Raw genomic sequence first — 15,103 nt, 5'->3', positions numbered from 1 at the left:
TATGACCAGGTCTCAGTGCCGGCTTTCTCAAAACATGACCTAATATATATGACGTACGAATTTAACCCTAACTGTACTGACCATACAATTTTCTATAGGGACTTTAGGAACATTGACTTTGAACTTCTAAGTCATGAATTGGATTCTTATGATTGGGACCCTATGTACAATTTTAGTGACGTTAACTCCCAACTGCATTATTTAACGTACTGCATTGACTCAATGTACGAAAGGTTTGTGCCACTTAAGCAAAAGGTTCTTAAAGCCAAAGATAATCTGTGGTTCAATAATGGTATTGCTGCAATGATCAATCGACGCGATATTGCCTATAGACGCTGGAAAAGATACAAAATTGCAAGTTACTATGACGAATTTAAGTCTTTGAGAATGACTGCTAACTTGATGATTGCCAATGCAAAGAGCAATTATTTCGCTCAAAAATTTACCAGTACAATGACAATGAAACAAAAATGGAGAGAACTTAAAATGTTGGGAATCGGAAAATCAAATCACAATAGCAAATTAGACATAGACCCCAATGATCTCAACAGAAAATTCCTGCAATCAAACGTACCTGAAACATTGACTAACCCTTATTTGGACATGACTGTGAATAATATCTGTGATAATAGCTTTAGTTTTATGTGTGTTTCGCCGTGTGACGTTCTAGAATCAGTCCTTTCTGTAAAATCTAGTGCTGTTGGGCTTGATAATGTTCATCCCAAATTTATAAAAATTATATTGCCAAAGATTTTAGACAAAATAACATATGTGTTCAATTCTGTTTTGACTATGTCTAGTTTCCCTATCTGCTGGAAATCAGCCAAAATTGTTCCTGTCCCAAAAACTAACGGCGAATATAGGCCGATATCCATACTGCCATTTTTATCGAAAGTCTTTGAGCAACTATTGGCCAAACAGATCAACTGGTTTCTGAGACAAAACACCCTAATGTGCAATAACCAATCTGGCTTTAGACAATTTAGAAGCTGTACCACTGCAATAATAGATATAACTGAGAGCATTAGACAAAAACTTGATGACAAACATGTGACGTTATTAACTCTTTTGGACTTTAGCAAAGCCTTTGACACGGTTAACCACGAAATTTTATGTACGAAGCTTTCAAAGTTCTTCTCATTCGCGGACACTGCTGTTAGATTAATTTCGTCATATTTATATGGCAGATCGCAAACTGTGATCACTGACACTGGACCATCTGACGATATGATCTTGACGCGAGGTGTACCTCAAGGCTCTGTTCTTGGTCCACTACTGTTTTCTATGTACGTGAATGACCTCCCGAGTGTACTAACCAATGGTAATCTTCATATGTATGCTGACGATGTTCAAATGTACGTTAGTTGTCCTGTTGCTAGAATTTTTGACTGTGTAGATGTATGTAACCTTGAATTGTCAAATATTAGTAAGTGGGCAAACATGAATGGACTCTCCCTTAATCCGTCAAAATGTAAATGTTTAATTGTTAGTAAAAGATCGTCGAATATTCCAAATCTTCCTCGTCTTCGTGTTAATAATGGCTGTATTGAGTATGTTGAGCAAGTTGTTAATCTAGGTATTACTATGACTAATAACCTTTCATGGAGTGCACATGTCATAAGGGTATCCGGGAAAATATACGGCCTACTTAGGCAACTCTACATGACACAAAAGTACCTATCGGCTGATATGCGGCTTATGATTGCAAAGGCTTATCTCATACCTTCTCTAAGTTATGGGATAGAAATTTTCGGGAACTGTGATGCTGCCTCCCAACACAAATTAAACGTTGCATTTAACAATATTGCAAGATACATATTCAATATTAGACGAGGTGATCCCATTACGGCAATGGCCAATAGCATATACGGATTTAACTTTAAAATCTGGAGCAATACCAGAAATTTAATTCTTTTGCATAAGGTAATAAATACAAGAGAGCCCAGTTATCTATTTGAAAAGCTAAAATTTGGAACATCAGCAAGAACCAATAATCTCATTAATTTTCGTCATAATCTTTCGTCTTCTGAACGCCACTTTTTTATTCACACTATTCGCTTGTGGAATGAACTTCCTCAAAATTTAAAAACAATAAGAAGCACGCCGCAATTTAAGAATAATTTACTAAAGTTTTATAGAAATGAAAACTAGACATAATAAAATAAATGTTCAATTATAACATAAGGACATTCAAATTGTTAGAATAAGATATACATGTATTTCAATCTTGTGTAGTTTTAAGACAGATAAGAAATTTTTAAAAATTGACCCGTTGTGACTATCGCACTAATTTATAAGTTTTAAACTTGTAGCGTTAGGAATTTATTTACCAATAAATTAAATTAAAAAAAAATTAAAAAAACTACTATAATAAAGAACCAGCTAAGCGGGGTTATCAACCCATCTTACATATATATAGATAAATAAAAATGCCAAAGCTCGCTAAAAGGAACTCCGGCAACCGCCGTTAACTAATTATTGATTTGATACCCTGACTGATTCTCTAGGCCAGCGGGTGAGATGAGGGCAGTTACCCTCTCATCCCAATCAACATATTTCTACATTTGATGCCACAGGCCAACCGGCCACCTTCGATTTCTATTGCGACTAGAGCCAGTGGCAGCAACCATGGTCTGCCGACCCCCCGAATTCAAATTTATCAGTACCTTATTTCAAATTTTTACAATATGTTTCGGATAAAAAATTTGGACTTAATTTGCAAAGTTCTTCAGACTCGAGGTCTAGTCGGTTTCGATGACCGTCAGAAGTATTGAGATGGTTACTTATCTTGAGCGGTGTTACAGACACCGGAGCTTGCTCTCACGCCGTCTATGCGTGAACAATACAAATATGCCGATCAAATACAAAGATATGTCTACTTTTATTAAAAAACATATTATATATTGTTTTTCAGGCTTACAGTTACAACTTCACTTTCACACTCACCGCTTAGCGTTTTTCTCTAGATTTAACGATCATTTCTATGGCAGCTATATGATATTTTTTTTGGGCTCACTATTTATTTTTCGCTGTATATAAACGTATATAAAACTCACTTTAATTCGATTACAAACAATCCTCAAAATATCGAAAACAATAACTAACTGTTAGTTGAAAGCAAATGTTGGTGTGTTTGTTGAATTTAAAAATAAACTGAAGGGCAGAGGGAACGAGGGAAAACAAAGGTGCTGAATCCTGTTGCTGCTGTCTTGGTTCGACGCCTTGTCCTCCAGGAAGAAGAACTGGCCGGATCACTTCTGTTCCGTATCCTTGAGCGAGTCGAGCATATATTGTTCTTGTTGATGCGGGGCCTAAAGTTGTTGGAGTCGCTTCGGAAGGTGATGCCGAGCAGTTCGTGGAATCGGTTCATGCCGTTCAGCAGAAGAATCTACCGCTTGATAGCCTTGCCCACCACCAGACGCTGCTCCGAGTCCAAGTAGGCTGAGGGCTCGTTAATGAGGTAGACATCTGCTGGCTTGCCCAAACACAGAGCTAAAGCCACGCACCTTCTGCACCTCCTGGTCCATAATCTCCTCAATCTTCATCGGCTTCATCACATCGGCAATGAACTGAGGATGCACGTACGCGTCACGGATCTTGTCGTGCAGCAGATGGCGCACATGGTTCTGGAAGTAAGACTCCGTGCGGAAGCGCACGTTCTCGGTTGGCACGAAGCCGTCAAGGAAAATGTTGATGCCTTCGCGGACGGAGAGATCTCTCGATCCTGAATTTGCGAAAGGTCCAGCATGTTGCAGATCTTTGTCTGCAGGTCGCGACCGTCCTTCTTGTCCAGCAACTAACCGACAGCGCCGCGGACCGCCTTGGGGATCTGATTCATATACTGGGACTTGACCAGCGCCTTCAGGTTGTCCTCGAGCATCTTGGTGAAGTATTCTCCAAAGGATGCGAGGAAACTACTACTGGCGTGCTGCCGGGTTGGTTGCTTGCATGCGTACTAAGTGGGTTAAGATTAAAGTTCTTAGTTTTGGGAGGCTAACAACATTAGATGTTATGGTGTACAAATCAATATAATTTTCACAGAGGATTCTAAAGGGGTCATGCAGTTAAGTGGGGCAAAACTAATGGTAAAAAAAGCTGATCCAGCAAGTCAGCACTTTCCACGTCACCATGGATTAGGTTAGGTTAGGTTAGACCGGACGGCCCTCGAGGGGCCACACATAGGCCAATATGGCCCATAGCTATCCGGGGAAACTCCTGGATGGACCTAGAGACTATTTATGCGGGTTTCGAGATCCTTGAATATCAAGGTGTTTTTCGCAAAGGCAAGGAGTTCGCCTGGCTTTCTCCTAGAGGCATCTTCTAGCGATGCCAGAACTGGAGAGCCTAGGTATCTCATTCTTGCCCTCGTTAGGGCCGGATATTTGCAAATGAGATGCTCCAAGGTTTCGATTGCCTCGGATTCATCACATTTCCGGCATTTGGCGTTGTCGGTAATACCCAGCTTGACTGCATGTGCAGCAGACAGGCAGTGACCTGTAAGAATACCCACTAACATTCTGCAGTCCTTCCGCGGAAGGTGCAGCACGTAGTGGGTGAGTTTCTCGTTGTGCTCTTTGCACATGATTTTTGATATTCTGCAGGTTGCGGAATTACTCCTCCACCTGCTTTTTGCGCTTGCGTCACCCCGTCTCTCTAGCTCGCTTTAGAGCGTTCTTAGGGAGATAGGGACGTTTTCTGTTCTTTCACTCGCCAGTCCAACGCCTTCCTTTGCAAGTTCGTCCTCGGTTCCGTTACCGTCTATGCCTTGGTGGCTGGGAACCCAGTAGATCCTCACTGACATAGTCGTGCTTAGGCTATCTAGTGACTCCCTGCTTGCCAGTACATTTTTGGAACTGACCGCTGATGATTGCATTGATCTTATCGCCGCTTGACTGTCTACGAACAAATTGACCGGCTCATGTGGACGGTTTATGCTCTGCGCAAACTCTGCTGCTTTCCTGATGGCGAATACTTCCGCCTGGAATATACTGCAGTAGCTTGGTAGCTTATACGACAGCCTCATTTCAGGGTCTGCACAGTATATGCCCGCTCCAACTCCTCCTTCCATCTTGGAGCCGTTGGTGTATATATTGAGGTATTGAGCATGGTCCTGGCCTGACTTCCAGTCATTTGGTCCCATGAATACTGTTGTGTTTACATCCGGGCACGTTCTGGGTGTCATGTAGTCAGATGTACTGCTCATGTGTCGACCAATTGAACTGTGCCCGAAACCTTGTGGCGACCAGGTTCCTGATGCAACCAGACGTTGTGCCGCCTTTCCTGCTGTCAGTTGCGCTTGGATATCTAGGGGATATATACCGATTATGGTTTCGAGTGCTTTGGTGGGGGTTTACCTCAGCGCCCCTGATATGCAGAGCAGTGCCTGCCGCTGGGTTCTCTCCATAAGCTTATTATACGTTTTCTTCTCCGTGGCTTGCCACCACACTAAGACTCCATACAGCAGAGTAGGACGCACCACCGATATGTAGACCCAATGCATTAGAGCGGGTGAGAGGCCCCATGTGCTGCTAAGCATCTTCTTGGATGCATATAGCGCTATGGTGGCCTTTTTTATCCTCTCTACTACTTTGGCCTTCCACGTCAGCTTGTTGTCAAGTACAATGCCGAGGTATTTGACTTGTGTTTTCGGGGTCAGCCTGGTTTTGTTAATTTTCGGGGGGATCCATTGCGGCACCTTGTATCTCTTGGTGAAGAGAATGAGGTCCGTCTTATCCGCATTGATATTGAATCCTACCTTCTCCGCCCACTCACATATCTCCCTGAGCAGTGTTTCCATGATCGAGCTGAGGGTCGATGGACAGACTCCCGTGATAATTATGCTTATGTCATCCGCATAAACTGTTATCTTTGGTGCTTTCCTCTCGAATCTCTTGATTAGGTCGTCTACCACCAGATTCCATAGGAGGGGCGAAAGAACCCCACCTTGCGGCGTGCCTCTGTGCGCTCCTCTCACCATGGAAGCGGTGCCCCAATCTGATTGTACCCGCCGGCAACTTAGAAGATTTCTTATCCACAAGTTGATAGCGGGGGACGAGTTGGTCGCTTCTAGGCGATCCATTATTGCGTCCGTGCTAACGTTGTTGAATGCCCCGGATATGTCCACGAACACTCCAAGTGCATATTCCTTATTGTTTAGGGCTCTCTCAATGGTGGCTACCAACGAATGTAGTGCCGTCTCCATTGATTTCCCCTTCGTGTAGGCGTGCTGGTTGGTCGACAGTTGTCTCCCTACATCGTTGGTGATGTATAGGTCCAGCAGCTTTTCCAGCGTTTTGAGTAGGGGGATACCGACTTCTGAATTATCCCGTTCTTAAGCAGATCTTCAATCTCTTTGTTGACGAAATCCGCTGCTCCCATGGGATACGGGTATAATTTTGCGTATATGGGCTACTCATCAACTGTTCGGATGGTGGCTACCACCGATGTGTTGTAAGGCAAAGCCTCATTAGGGTTTGCGAAAGCCTTTTTCCTGGTCTTCAGCATTTTCAAGAACGAGTCTTTTGCCGATGGCGGTGCATCTGAGCAGTTCACGCTGGTGAAGTTTACGTCAGTGCACGTGTGGAACTCGATTTTCTCCGCCTCGGTGCCCCAATTTAGGCTACCGGAAACTAGGCAAAGCGTTGCCCCTGCCTGCTTTAATAAGTCAAGGCCGATTATTCCATCAAAGGAGGATAAGTCCGGTAGTAGAAAGAAAGTAGTCTTTAAATTAAATAATGACACAAAGCATTTCTTTGTGATTTTTGTAATTGTGAAAGGGGAATCGACGGGCCGAACGCCTTTTAAACCTTCGTGAGGTCGGATGAAATTTCTCGACGCGCCCGTGTCGATGAGGAACTTCATTTCTTTCCCCGCTACTCTTCGTCTGATGACGGGTAGCAGGGATTTTCCCCTAAAAAATTTATCGTTTCTGAATCGTATTCAGAGATGGCGTCATCTTCGACTTTGGCCGCCGCGCTGGAAGCTGCGGCTGCGTACGTACCCTCAGCTTGATATACGCTTTGAGCGATATGATTAACCCTTTGTCTTTTGTGAGGGCCTGATCGACCGGAGGGGGTCGGCTTCCCGTTTTGATAAGCCTGTGTCTGGGTCGGTTGTCTCATCCTGGAAATGGATGGGTCAATGTCCATCGGTTCCGGGGTATTTTCTTGCTGTACAGAATGTACCTGCGCCCTGTGCTGTTTGCTAAAGTGCAGGTTTTTACCAGCACCGAACTGTTGATTTGCGTGAGAAAAGGATTTTTCTTGTTGGCGATCTTGTGGCTTTGGGGTTTGCCTACGATCCCTATCCTCTTGGCTCTTTGCAAACGAAGTTGGGAATGTGTACCTCTCGTGGTTAGATTCCACTTCCTGGGCTAATGCCAACGCAGTTGGCATGTCTTCCGGCTTCGCCGAGAAAAGGACGTCGGAAAGTCTGCGTTTGAGTCCCGAAATAAATACGCGGAGCGCGTCGTCCCGGAACTTTTCACATAAGATTCTTGCCGCCGACGCTTAGTACGACATCGTGGCTTTATGAGTAATCAAGGTGAGCTTTTTCTCGACCTCGTCATAGTATTGTAGGAGAATGAGGCTTCCCTGTCTGAGGGTACCCATCTCCTGCTCGATAACGTGTATCTGGCGCTTGTCACTATATGTGAAATCGAGGCGACCTATGATCGCGTCGAAATTCAGTATAGTGCCAAACGAAGACAGCACCGCATCGGCAGGGCCGCACATCTTGCTCCTAATTATAACGACCGCCTGGTAGTGGCGTGAGCTATTTACGTAGTTCCTGAATATGAAATATGCGGCTACCGCCGCCTGCCGCCAAGAGACATATGACTCTTGTGCTTCCGTAAACTCGGGCAAGCATTTTACGGCATCCAGGGGCTCATTGCACTGGATGTTGCCCGTAATATCAATGTTCATAGACCTTGATTTTGGGGGCTGCCGTCTGCGCGGGTGCCGCTTGCACCGCTGCAACTTTGACGGCTAATTCTTGAATGGTTTTGCGTAATTCAGCTTCTCTGGCCATGGCTTGGCCGGCCGCCTCTGTCAGGGCTTGGCTAATGGCGGCCTGGATTACACCCCTAAGCTGGTTCGAGTCCATCATCTCTACTTGGGGGGTATTAGGGGGTTCTTGAGTGGGGGTGGAAGTGCGCGGGGGCTCTTGAGTGGGGGTGGAAGTGCGCCGGGGCTCTTCTCTGTCGGATTCTGAGTCACTATGCCTGTATTGTGCGAACGGAGAGTTCATGTGTAATGGAGCTAAATCGCACTGGTGAGAACTGCTTGCTCAATCTGTTTTGGAGGCAGTTGGCATGGCAAGGGGTATGCTGGGACGGAGCCGCCGCTTATCAACGATGTATGTGCGCTCGTTGAATCGAGCTGCCGCCTTGCCAAGCACTGGCAAGGTGTGGGGTACGCGGGGTCTGAGCCTCCGCTATGATAAACAAAGAAAAAATAAAAAACAACGATTGCCACACAAATGCATGTGCGACCGTATCGGGTTCGCAGCAGTAGAGTGGAGACAAAGAATAATGAAATTGTACTGCGAAGCTAATACCGAGAATTTTTATTCGAGCGAAGCGACATATAGAAACCAAATAAAATATCTGCACACAGAAAAAAAGTTTTTTCTTTTATATATTTAAATAATAAATGCCCAATAAAAATCCGAATTTGGTATGCTCAATTATGAGAGTCTTGGCTCTGATATTTATCCTCCACAATACGCTAATTTCTACACCAAAAGTATTTGAAGGGTAACAGTACACCGCTGCATAGAATTTATGTTGCGTACACAGTGCGAAAAAATATTAATGAAAGAAATAAACACTAAACACTATTAAAGTCGTAACGTTTAAAATAGATTTTTTTTTTTTTTTTTAAATCACTTTAGACTTGTTTATTTGTGTCCTGGTCCGAACTATGGAGTATTTTTTTGTTGAAGACGTAAAAAGTTTGGCCGAAGGGCCCACTTACATGGTCTGTAATGGTGTGTTTATCTCCCTGAACGGTTGCGCTTTGCGCCGCTGTCATCTTCCAACTTCTGCTAGTTGGGCGCCAATTAAAATAGGTAATATTCCAATTTGTGTAAATTGTTTATATTGCAGAGCCGGCTGGCTATGCCTCCGTGGCAGGGGTAGAGCCGGCTGGGTATTGGTGACCGCCAAGGTTGGCAGCCAATGGAGAGTCGGGTGGTCGCTTCGACCTCCTTCCTCAATTGATTGTCTGGGCCGGCAGTAGGTTACTGCCGCTGGTTGGATATCCGTGGCGGGCGGTCGGCGGAAGGTTACTGCCCGTGGTGGCTCACGTCGCTGTAGATCCCAAGGGATGGTCGTACTGCTCCTATGTTGAAATAGGGAGATTACGGTGGAAGGATGACTGTCCTTCGATACCGCTGGCCTAGTGACTCAGTCAGTATAATAATTAATAAGAGAGTTAACGGCTAAGTGCCGGAGTTTCATAAATGAGAGCTGGTGCTCTTGATTTATTGAATATCAAATGTGAACTGAATATATGAAAAGAACTTAAAGCTAACAAAGGCTCACAGCGGCCACGCAAATATGCAGTGTCTGCCGTCTGTGCACGAGCATCCGGCAAATTGCTGGGTCAGCAGTCTGGCCGGAGCTTCATTATGATGTTGACTGTGGTCAACGACTCTGGTCTGGCTGACCATAGTTAACTTACATACATATGTTTAATTATGCAGAAATATGTAATGCTACCAAAAAAAAGTGAACATAAATAAAAATGTACAATCCATAAATAAATAAGGAATAAATTACATCGGATTTTTACTAGGAAGGGGGGATTTTTCAGGAATTTTCTATAGGTTTTCATCTGGAATTCCTGGCGGATTCCGCTAGCGAATCCCGCTGGATTCCGCGACGATTTTCTCGGGATTCCTCGTCGATTCCCGCGGGATTCCTGGAGGATTCGAGTTCGAAATTCCCGGGGACTGTCCCGGGGGATTGGTGCGGATTCCTCGCGGAATTTCGAATTTCCGCGGGAACCTATCCCGGTGCCCCAAGCAATCCTTGGGGAATCCGGGAGGAATGGAACTGAAGGGTAAATACATACATACATATGTACATTTATATGTATGTATATCTGAAACAAATTTATTTTAAAGTTAGATATAATGCAATATTAATTTTTTATTATAACTTTTTTCTTACATGTACATATATATGTGTGCATATACATAAACATAACATTTTATTAATAATATATATCTGGATAATTTTAATTTAAAAAAACAAACAAATACATTATTTATATTCCGGCAAAAACATTTTCCAATAACCCATCAGTGTCACTATCCACTTCAATGACATCGTTAGCTCCTGGAGGTATAAACGCCCCATTAAATGTATCTTCCAATCTATCTTCTATACCCATACTAGAGGCGATTCCGTATATTAACCGCAATAACACCAGTCTAATAAAGTTTGTTGGGTTTGTATCTTTTGCTTTGCCAATATGCATTTCCAACTGCTTGTTCATAGCATTTTCTTCAATTATATTATGTTGACTTTTTGTTTCAATGCAATATATTATAATTAAGACGGCAGCAAACCGCAAATGTAAAACCATTTTATTTATATATTAGTTTTATTTAAAAATCAAATAAGATAACAAAATATGGTTTTCTATATGGATACTTGACGGTTTTAACTTGATAGCACCTTTAGATTTAAAATCTTATAGAAAGTAACATGCTAGCGGACATAGAGAAGCTAGTAAAAACAGTATGCTTGGAAGAAAAAAACCGGTTTTGGAAGCCAACATGGTAACGAATGCTTTACCACGAACAAAATAAGGTAATATATAGTATGATGAATATAGTATGATGAATTACGCATGCCCAAAATAAACCAAAATGGTGAGTAATACATTACCAAATTATTTTACTTTAAAACATCTATAATTTAGAAATTTTTTAAAAATTGCCATATTTCTAAAAAAAAAATACTATAAAAAGACAAGGCAATAATTGTTTTCAGTAGAACAACATTATCACTGATCACTGTTGGATAATGGTAATGATAATAATGCAAGCTTTTTTCCATCAAGATTACAAAATAAAAGGATGTGAGTTATAGGGTCATTAATGAATTACAAGACTGACACTGAAAACTGCGCTCACACATACAGACACTTATTAAAAATGAAAACAATACAAAACTCCACGTCGGACAGAGCGGACGTTAAAACAATGTATGTTAAAATATATGTTTGTTATTATAAATGTAATACTGTCTTCCCACACAGCGCATCTGTGAGGAACGGTTGGGATTTCTCGCAGATGCGAAACTCGTGTTCCTACAGAGCTGCATCAAAGTGCATCTGCATCCGAACAGCTGACCGATCAGCTGTGGCTCATGAAAACGTAAACAAAGGCTGTCGAATTGGCAGTTGCAAAATTGAAATGGAGCATTTACCAACTATTTTGGCTGTTGTACAACAGCAAAAGCGCAGATTGCGTAAAATTTTATCCGCACTAACTTAAAATGAATGAATTAGATGACGAGGAATTTGAGTTTCTCTAATGATTTTTCTCTAACAAAGAGCAAATTCCCCAATGAGTGTGTATAGGTAGTATAGGCTTCCCAAATCTATAATTAAAGACGAAGTAGGCGTTTTATATTAAATAGTAGCAATTGGAGACAATTTGGGGCAAGAATATACAAAAAAAAAAACGCCAACAACTATTTTGGGCATGCTTGTAGCTTTGGCGCCATATTTTAAATTCCATATTTCAATCCTTCATCGCCAAGTGTGTATACACTTTCGTATTATTGGTCAAATTTTCACTTTTATAGGGTCTTCCCACACAACATTAATAGGGTCTTCCCACACACCGTCAAAGCGCATCTACCGTCCGTTGAACAAACGGTCCATAAGGTCTTGCCGTTCCGAATTTTCTCAATTGGCCCTGCATCAAAGCGCATCTAAATGTAACGACCGTTTGTTTGGCGATAGTTTTTCGGTGCAACTCTGATTCTTCTTCTTAATTTGACCATTCACTACGAAAATGTAAACAAACTTGCGAGGAACAAATGAAAAATGGAAGGCGCCAATGCAACAGGTTGTATATTAACAGGTTGTTTACATTTTAATATTGATAATTGTTTTTAATTTTGCAGATGATTCTAGAACCGCCGGTGGGAAGCTGAGATGGACCCTGCATATGGAGTGCCTGCTCATCGATGTATGGCAGGAAAATATTGAGCACTTGCGGGGATCGCGAAAAAATAGCCATGTGTATATGGAGATGGCCCAGACCTTGATGGAGGCTGGGTATGATGTATATTGGAAGGATATTAAGACGAAGCTGGAGAACATGACAAGGAAATACAAGTAAATATGAGTACCAGAATATATTGCATTAATTAATTCCGCGAAATTATTATTGCAGGCAGGAAAAAAACAAAATGGGGCCAAATGATTGGCAACATTTTGAGACGCTGCAAGCGTTCCTCGGCTCGTTCCGTGTCCATAACTTGGAGCAGGATACGGTGGACAACGAGAGTAAGTTCCCTCCCAGATAGTTCTTATGTACATTCAATAATTAACATGTTTTTATTGCAGATACGACGCAGTACTTTTCGGAGGAAGTTCTAGAGGACCCGGAGGAATCAAATCTGAGTGGAAGTCGTCGTTCCGGCAGTTTGCCTCCGGCCAAAAGAGCAAGATTAGAACAAAAGAGTGAGCTGGTCGAAATTGCTCGAGAGAGGCTGGAGGAGCAGAAAGCGCAGACAGAAATTCTGCAACGAATGGCGGACAGCCAGGAGAAGTTCCAGTCGGAACTTCTCCAATTTTTGAGGGAGTCCAGGAACTAAAACAAATTAAATAGCAAAATCAAGGAGAGCTTAAAAAATAAAACCACTATTTATTTAAATATTTTTGTTTCCATTAAGACAATATTGAGCAATTGCTGCTCTAACTTTTTCAGCAGGCTGGCTAAAATCTGCAGACATATTGGTTCGATTGGGTTGTTCACGAAGGTCACTGGTAGCCAGTTGCCAATTATCATTAATAACGCTGTTGTGCTCATTTAAAATGTTATGCAAAATACAACAGGTTAGAACAATTGCATTATTGTTTTTGTAGTGGCTGTCAAGTCCCTTTCCAACAAACCGAAACCTGGCCTTTAAATGCCCAAAAGCATTTTCTACAACTCGCCTAGCTTTGGACAAATTGTAGTTAAATGTGCGCTCTTCTATGCTCGCGGTCGTCGAAAATGGGATTGGTTTCATCAGCGTTTGGGAAAATCGGAAAGCCGAGTCTCCAATAAGCAGCAGCGGAACTTGTACGCCACAGATTTCCTTTGATTTTTCCCAAATTAATGTAGACGACCCCAATTTCCTTGCAAGGCTAGACTTTTGAAAAATAGTCGAGTCGTTGCAACGCCCTGCAGAGCCGATGTTTACGTAGGTGAATCTGTACCTATAGTTAATATACAATTTAATACAATTAGCAGATTATAAAACATCTAAAGAGCAGGTAACTTGCCTGTAATCCACAAGAGCGAATAGTACTATTGAGTACCAACCTTTATAGTTGTGATGATCGACTGCATCTGCTGCCGATGGTTTTATTTCGATATGACAACCATCTAGAATATAGATATACATATATATTTTAAATATGTAAGTGAACTGATTAATGAATTAATTTATTACCAATTGCTCCTAGACATTGGGGAAATCCAATTAGTTCAAAGCCCCTGACACACTCCTCAACTTTTTCCAGAGTTAAATAGTCAGGGGACATGAATTCACCGGCAAACTCGGCAATGACAGCCCGGCTAAATTTATGGAGGATTTTGCACACAGTGTTTTGTGCAACACCGAATAGCCTTCCAATGGAACGATACTCCGAGGATGATCCCAAGGTGTACAAGGCGATAGCAATCCTCTTCTCCAAAGAAATTGCTGTTCGCCAGTTGGTATCCTTCTTTCGGAGAACTTCTAGGCGATCCACCAAAAAGGAAAAAGTACGCTTCTCCATTCGAAAGCTCTCTTTAAAGAACTCATCGCTGTTTTCCGGTATATCCTTCTCCCAAAATGTTCCGAATCGCTTCTATTTAATTTACAAATCATATTTAATCTGTATTTAATTAAATTTTGGTAGCACCTACCACCATCCACAAGCTTCGTGGCATTTGCTCTTTGGTAGAGCAATAGACTTCAAGGAGAGCTTCCAAGTCGTCGTCGTCATTTACACTTAGCGACATTAAAATCTGTCGCAATCTAAGATTTTGCTGCTGTACAACAGCCAAAGTAGTTGGTAACTGCTCCATTTTAATTTTGCAAAAACCAATTCGACAGCCTTTGTTCATGGGCCACAGCTGATCGATCAGCTGTTCGGATGCCAGATGCGCTTTGACGGTGTGTGGGAACACGAGTTTCGCATCTGCGAAAAATCCCAAACGTTCCTCACAGATGCGCTGTGTGGGAAGACCGTATAAAGCACATTCAACATCCGTTGAACAAACGGTCCATAAGGTTTTGCCGTTCCAAATTTTCCCAAATGGACCGTCGTTAGATCAACATTAAAATCTAAACACGGTTTGTTTGGCGATAGTTAGGCGATAGTTTTTCGGTGCAACTGTGATTCTTCTTCTTAATTTGACCATTCACCACGAAAATGTAAACAAATTGGAGAGGAACAAATGAGATATGGAATTTAAAACGTGGCGCCAAAGCTACAAGCATGCCCAAAGTAGTTGTTGGCGTTTTTTCTGTATATTCTTGCCCCAATATGTCCCCAATTGTTACTATTTAATATAAACCGCCTGCCTCTACCTTATTTTGAAGATTTTGGATGCCTTACCACCTATAGACACTCTTCGGGGAATTTGCTCTTTGTTAGAGAAAAATCATTAGAAAAACTAAAATTCCTTGTCATTTAATTCATTTAAATTTATTGCTGATAAATTCTAACGCAATCTGTGCCTTTTGCTGTTGTACAACAGCCAAAATAGTTGGTAAATGCTCAATTTCAAATTTGCAACTGCCAATTCGACAGCCTTTGTTTACGTTTTCATGAGCCACAGCTGATCGATCAGCTGTTCGGATGTTAAATGTGCTTTATTG

General features: G+C 42.1%; 1 protein-coding gene, 1 long non-coding RNA gene and 1 pseudogene across 2 annotated transcripts; 1 reads left to right on the top strand and 2 right to left on the bottom strand.

Annotated features, from left to right (window-relative positions):
• Positions 1-3,107: 3,107 nt before the first annotated feature.
• On the bottom strand, positions 3,108-3,626 carry LOC121503226 (protein Pixie-like; annotated as a pseudogene).
• A 7,105-nt stretch (positions 3,627-10,731) lies between these two features.
• LOC121503225 (myb/SANT-like DNA-binding domain-containing protein 1) lies at positions 10,732-12,844 on the top strand. Its single transcript, XM_070285999.1, has 4 exons — positions 10,732-10,822; positions 12,149-12,362; positions 12,421-12,533; positions 12,594-12,844. Exons 2-4 carry the CDS (start codon positions 12,193-12,195, stop codon positions 12,842-12,844), a joined length of 534 nt encoding a protein of 177 aa, XP_070142100.1. The 5' UTR covers positions 10,732-10,822; positions 12,149-12,192.
• Positions 12,845-13,516: 672 nt separating this feature from the next.
• Positions 13,517-14,537, bottom strand: LOC138929657 (uncharacterized). Its single transcript, XR_011445882.1, has 3 exons — positions 14,146-14,537; positions 13,688-14,087; positions 13,517-13,620 (listed from the first exon to the last, which is right to left on the bottom strand). It is a non-coding gene; the product is annotated as an uncharacterized lncRNA (long non-coding RNA).
• Between the last annotated feature and the right edge of the window lie 566 nt (positions 14,538-15,103).

The sequence above is a fragment of the Drosophila kikkawai genome, chromosome 2L (genome assembly GCF_030179895.1).
Source record: "Drosophila kikkawai strain 14028-0561.14 chromosome 2L, DkikHiC1v2, whole genome shotgun sequence".
NCBI classification, from domain to species: domain Eukaryota; kingdom Metazoa; phylum Arthropoda; class Insecta; order Diptera; family Drosophilidae; genus Drosophila; species Drosophila kikkawai.
Note: the sequence above shows the minus strand (reverse complement) of the source record. Positions and strands in the feature narration are given on the sequence as shown.

What these genes read in the sequence shown, in the direction of transcription:
- LOC121503225 (XM_070285999.1), top strand. Translation starts at nt 12,193, where the DNA reads ATGGAGTGCCTGCTCATCGATGTATGGCAGGAAAATATTGAGCACTTG. An exon ending in AACATGACAAGGAAATACAA is followed by an intron (nt 12,363 to 12,420) that starts GTAAATATGAGT and finishes TTATTATTGCAG; the next exon opens with GCAGGAAAAAAACAAAATGG. An exon ending in GGATACGGTGGACAACGAGA is followed by an intron (nt 12,534 to 12,593) that starts GTAAGTTCCCTC and finishes TTTTTATTGCAG; the next exon opens with ATACGACGCAGTACTTTTCG.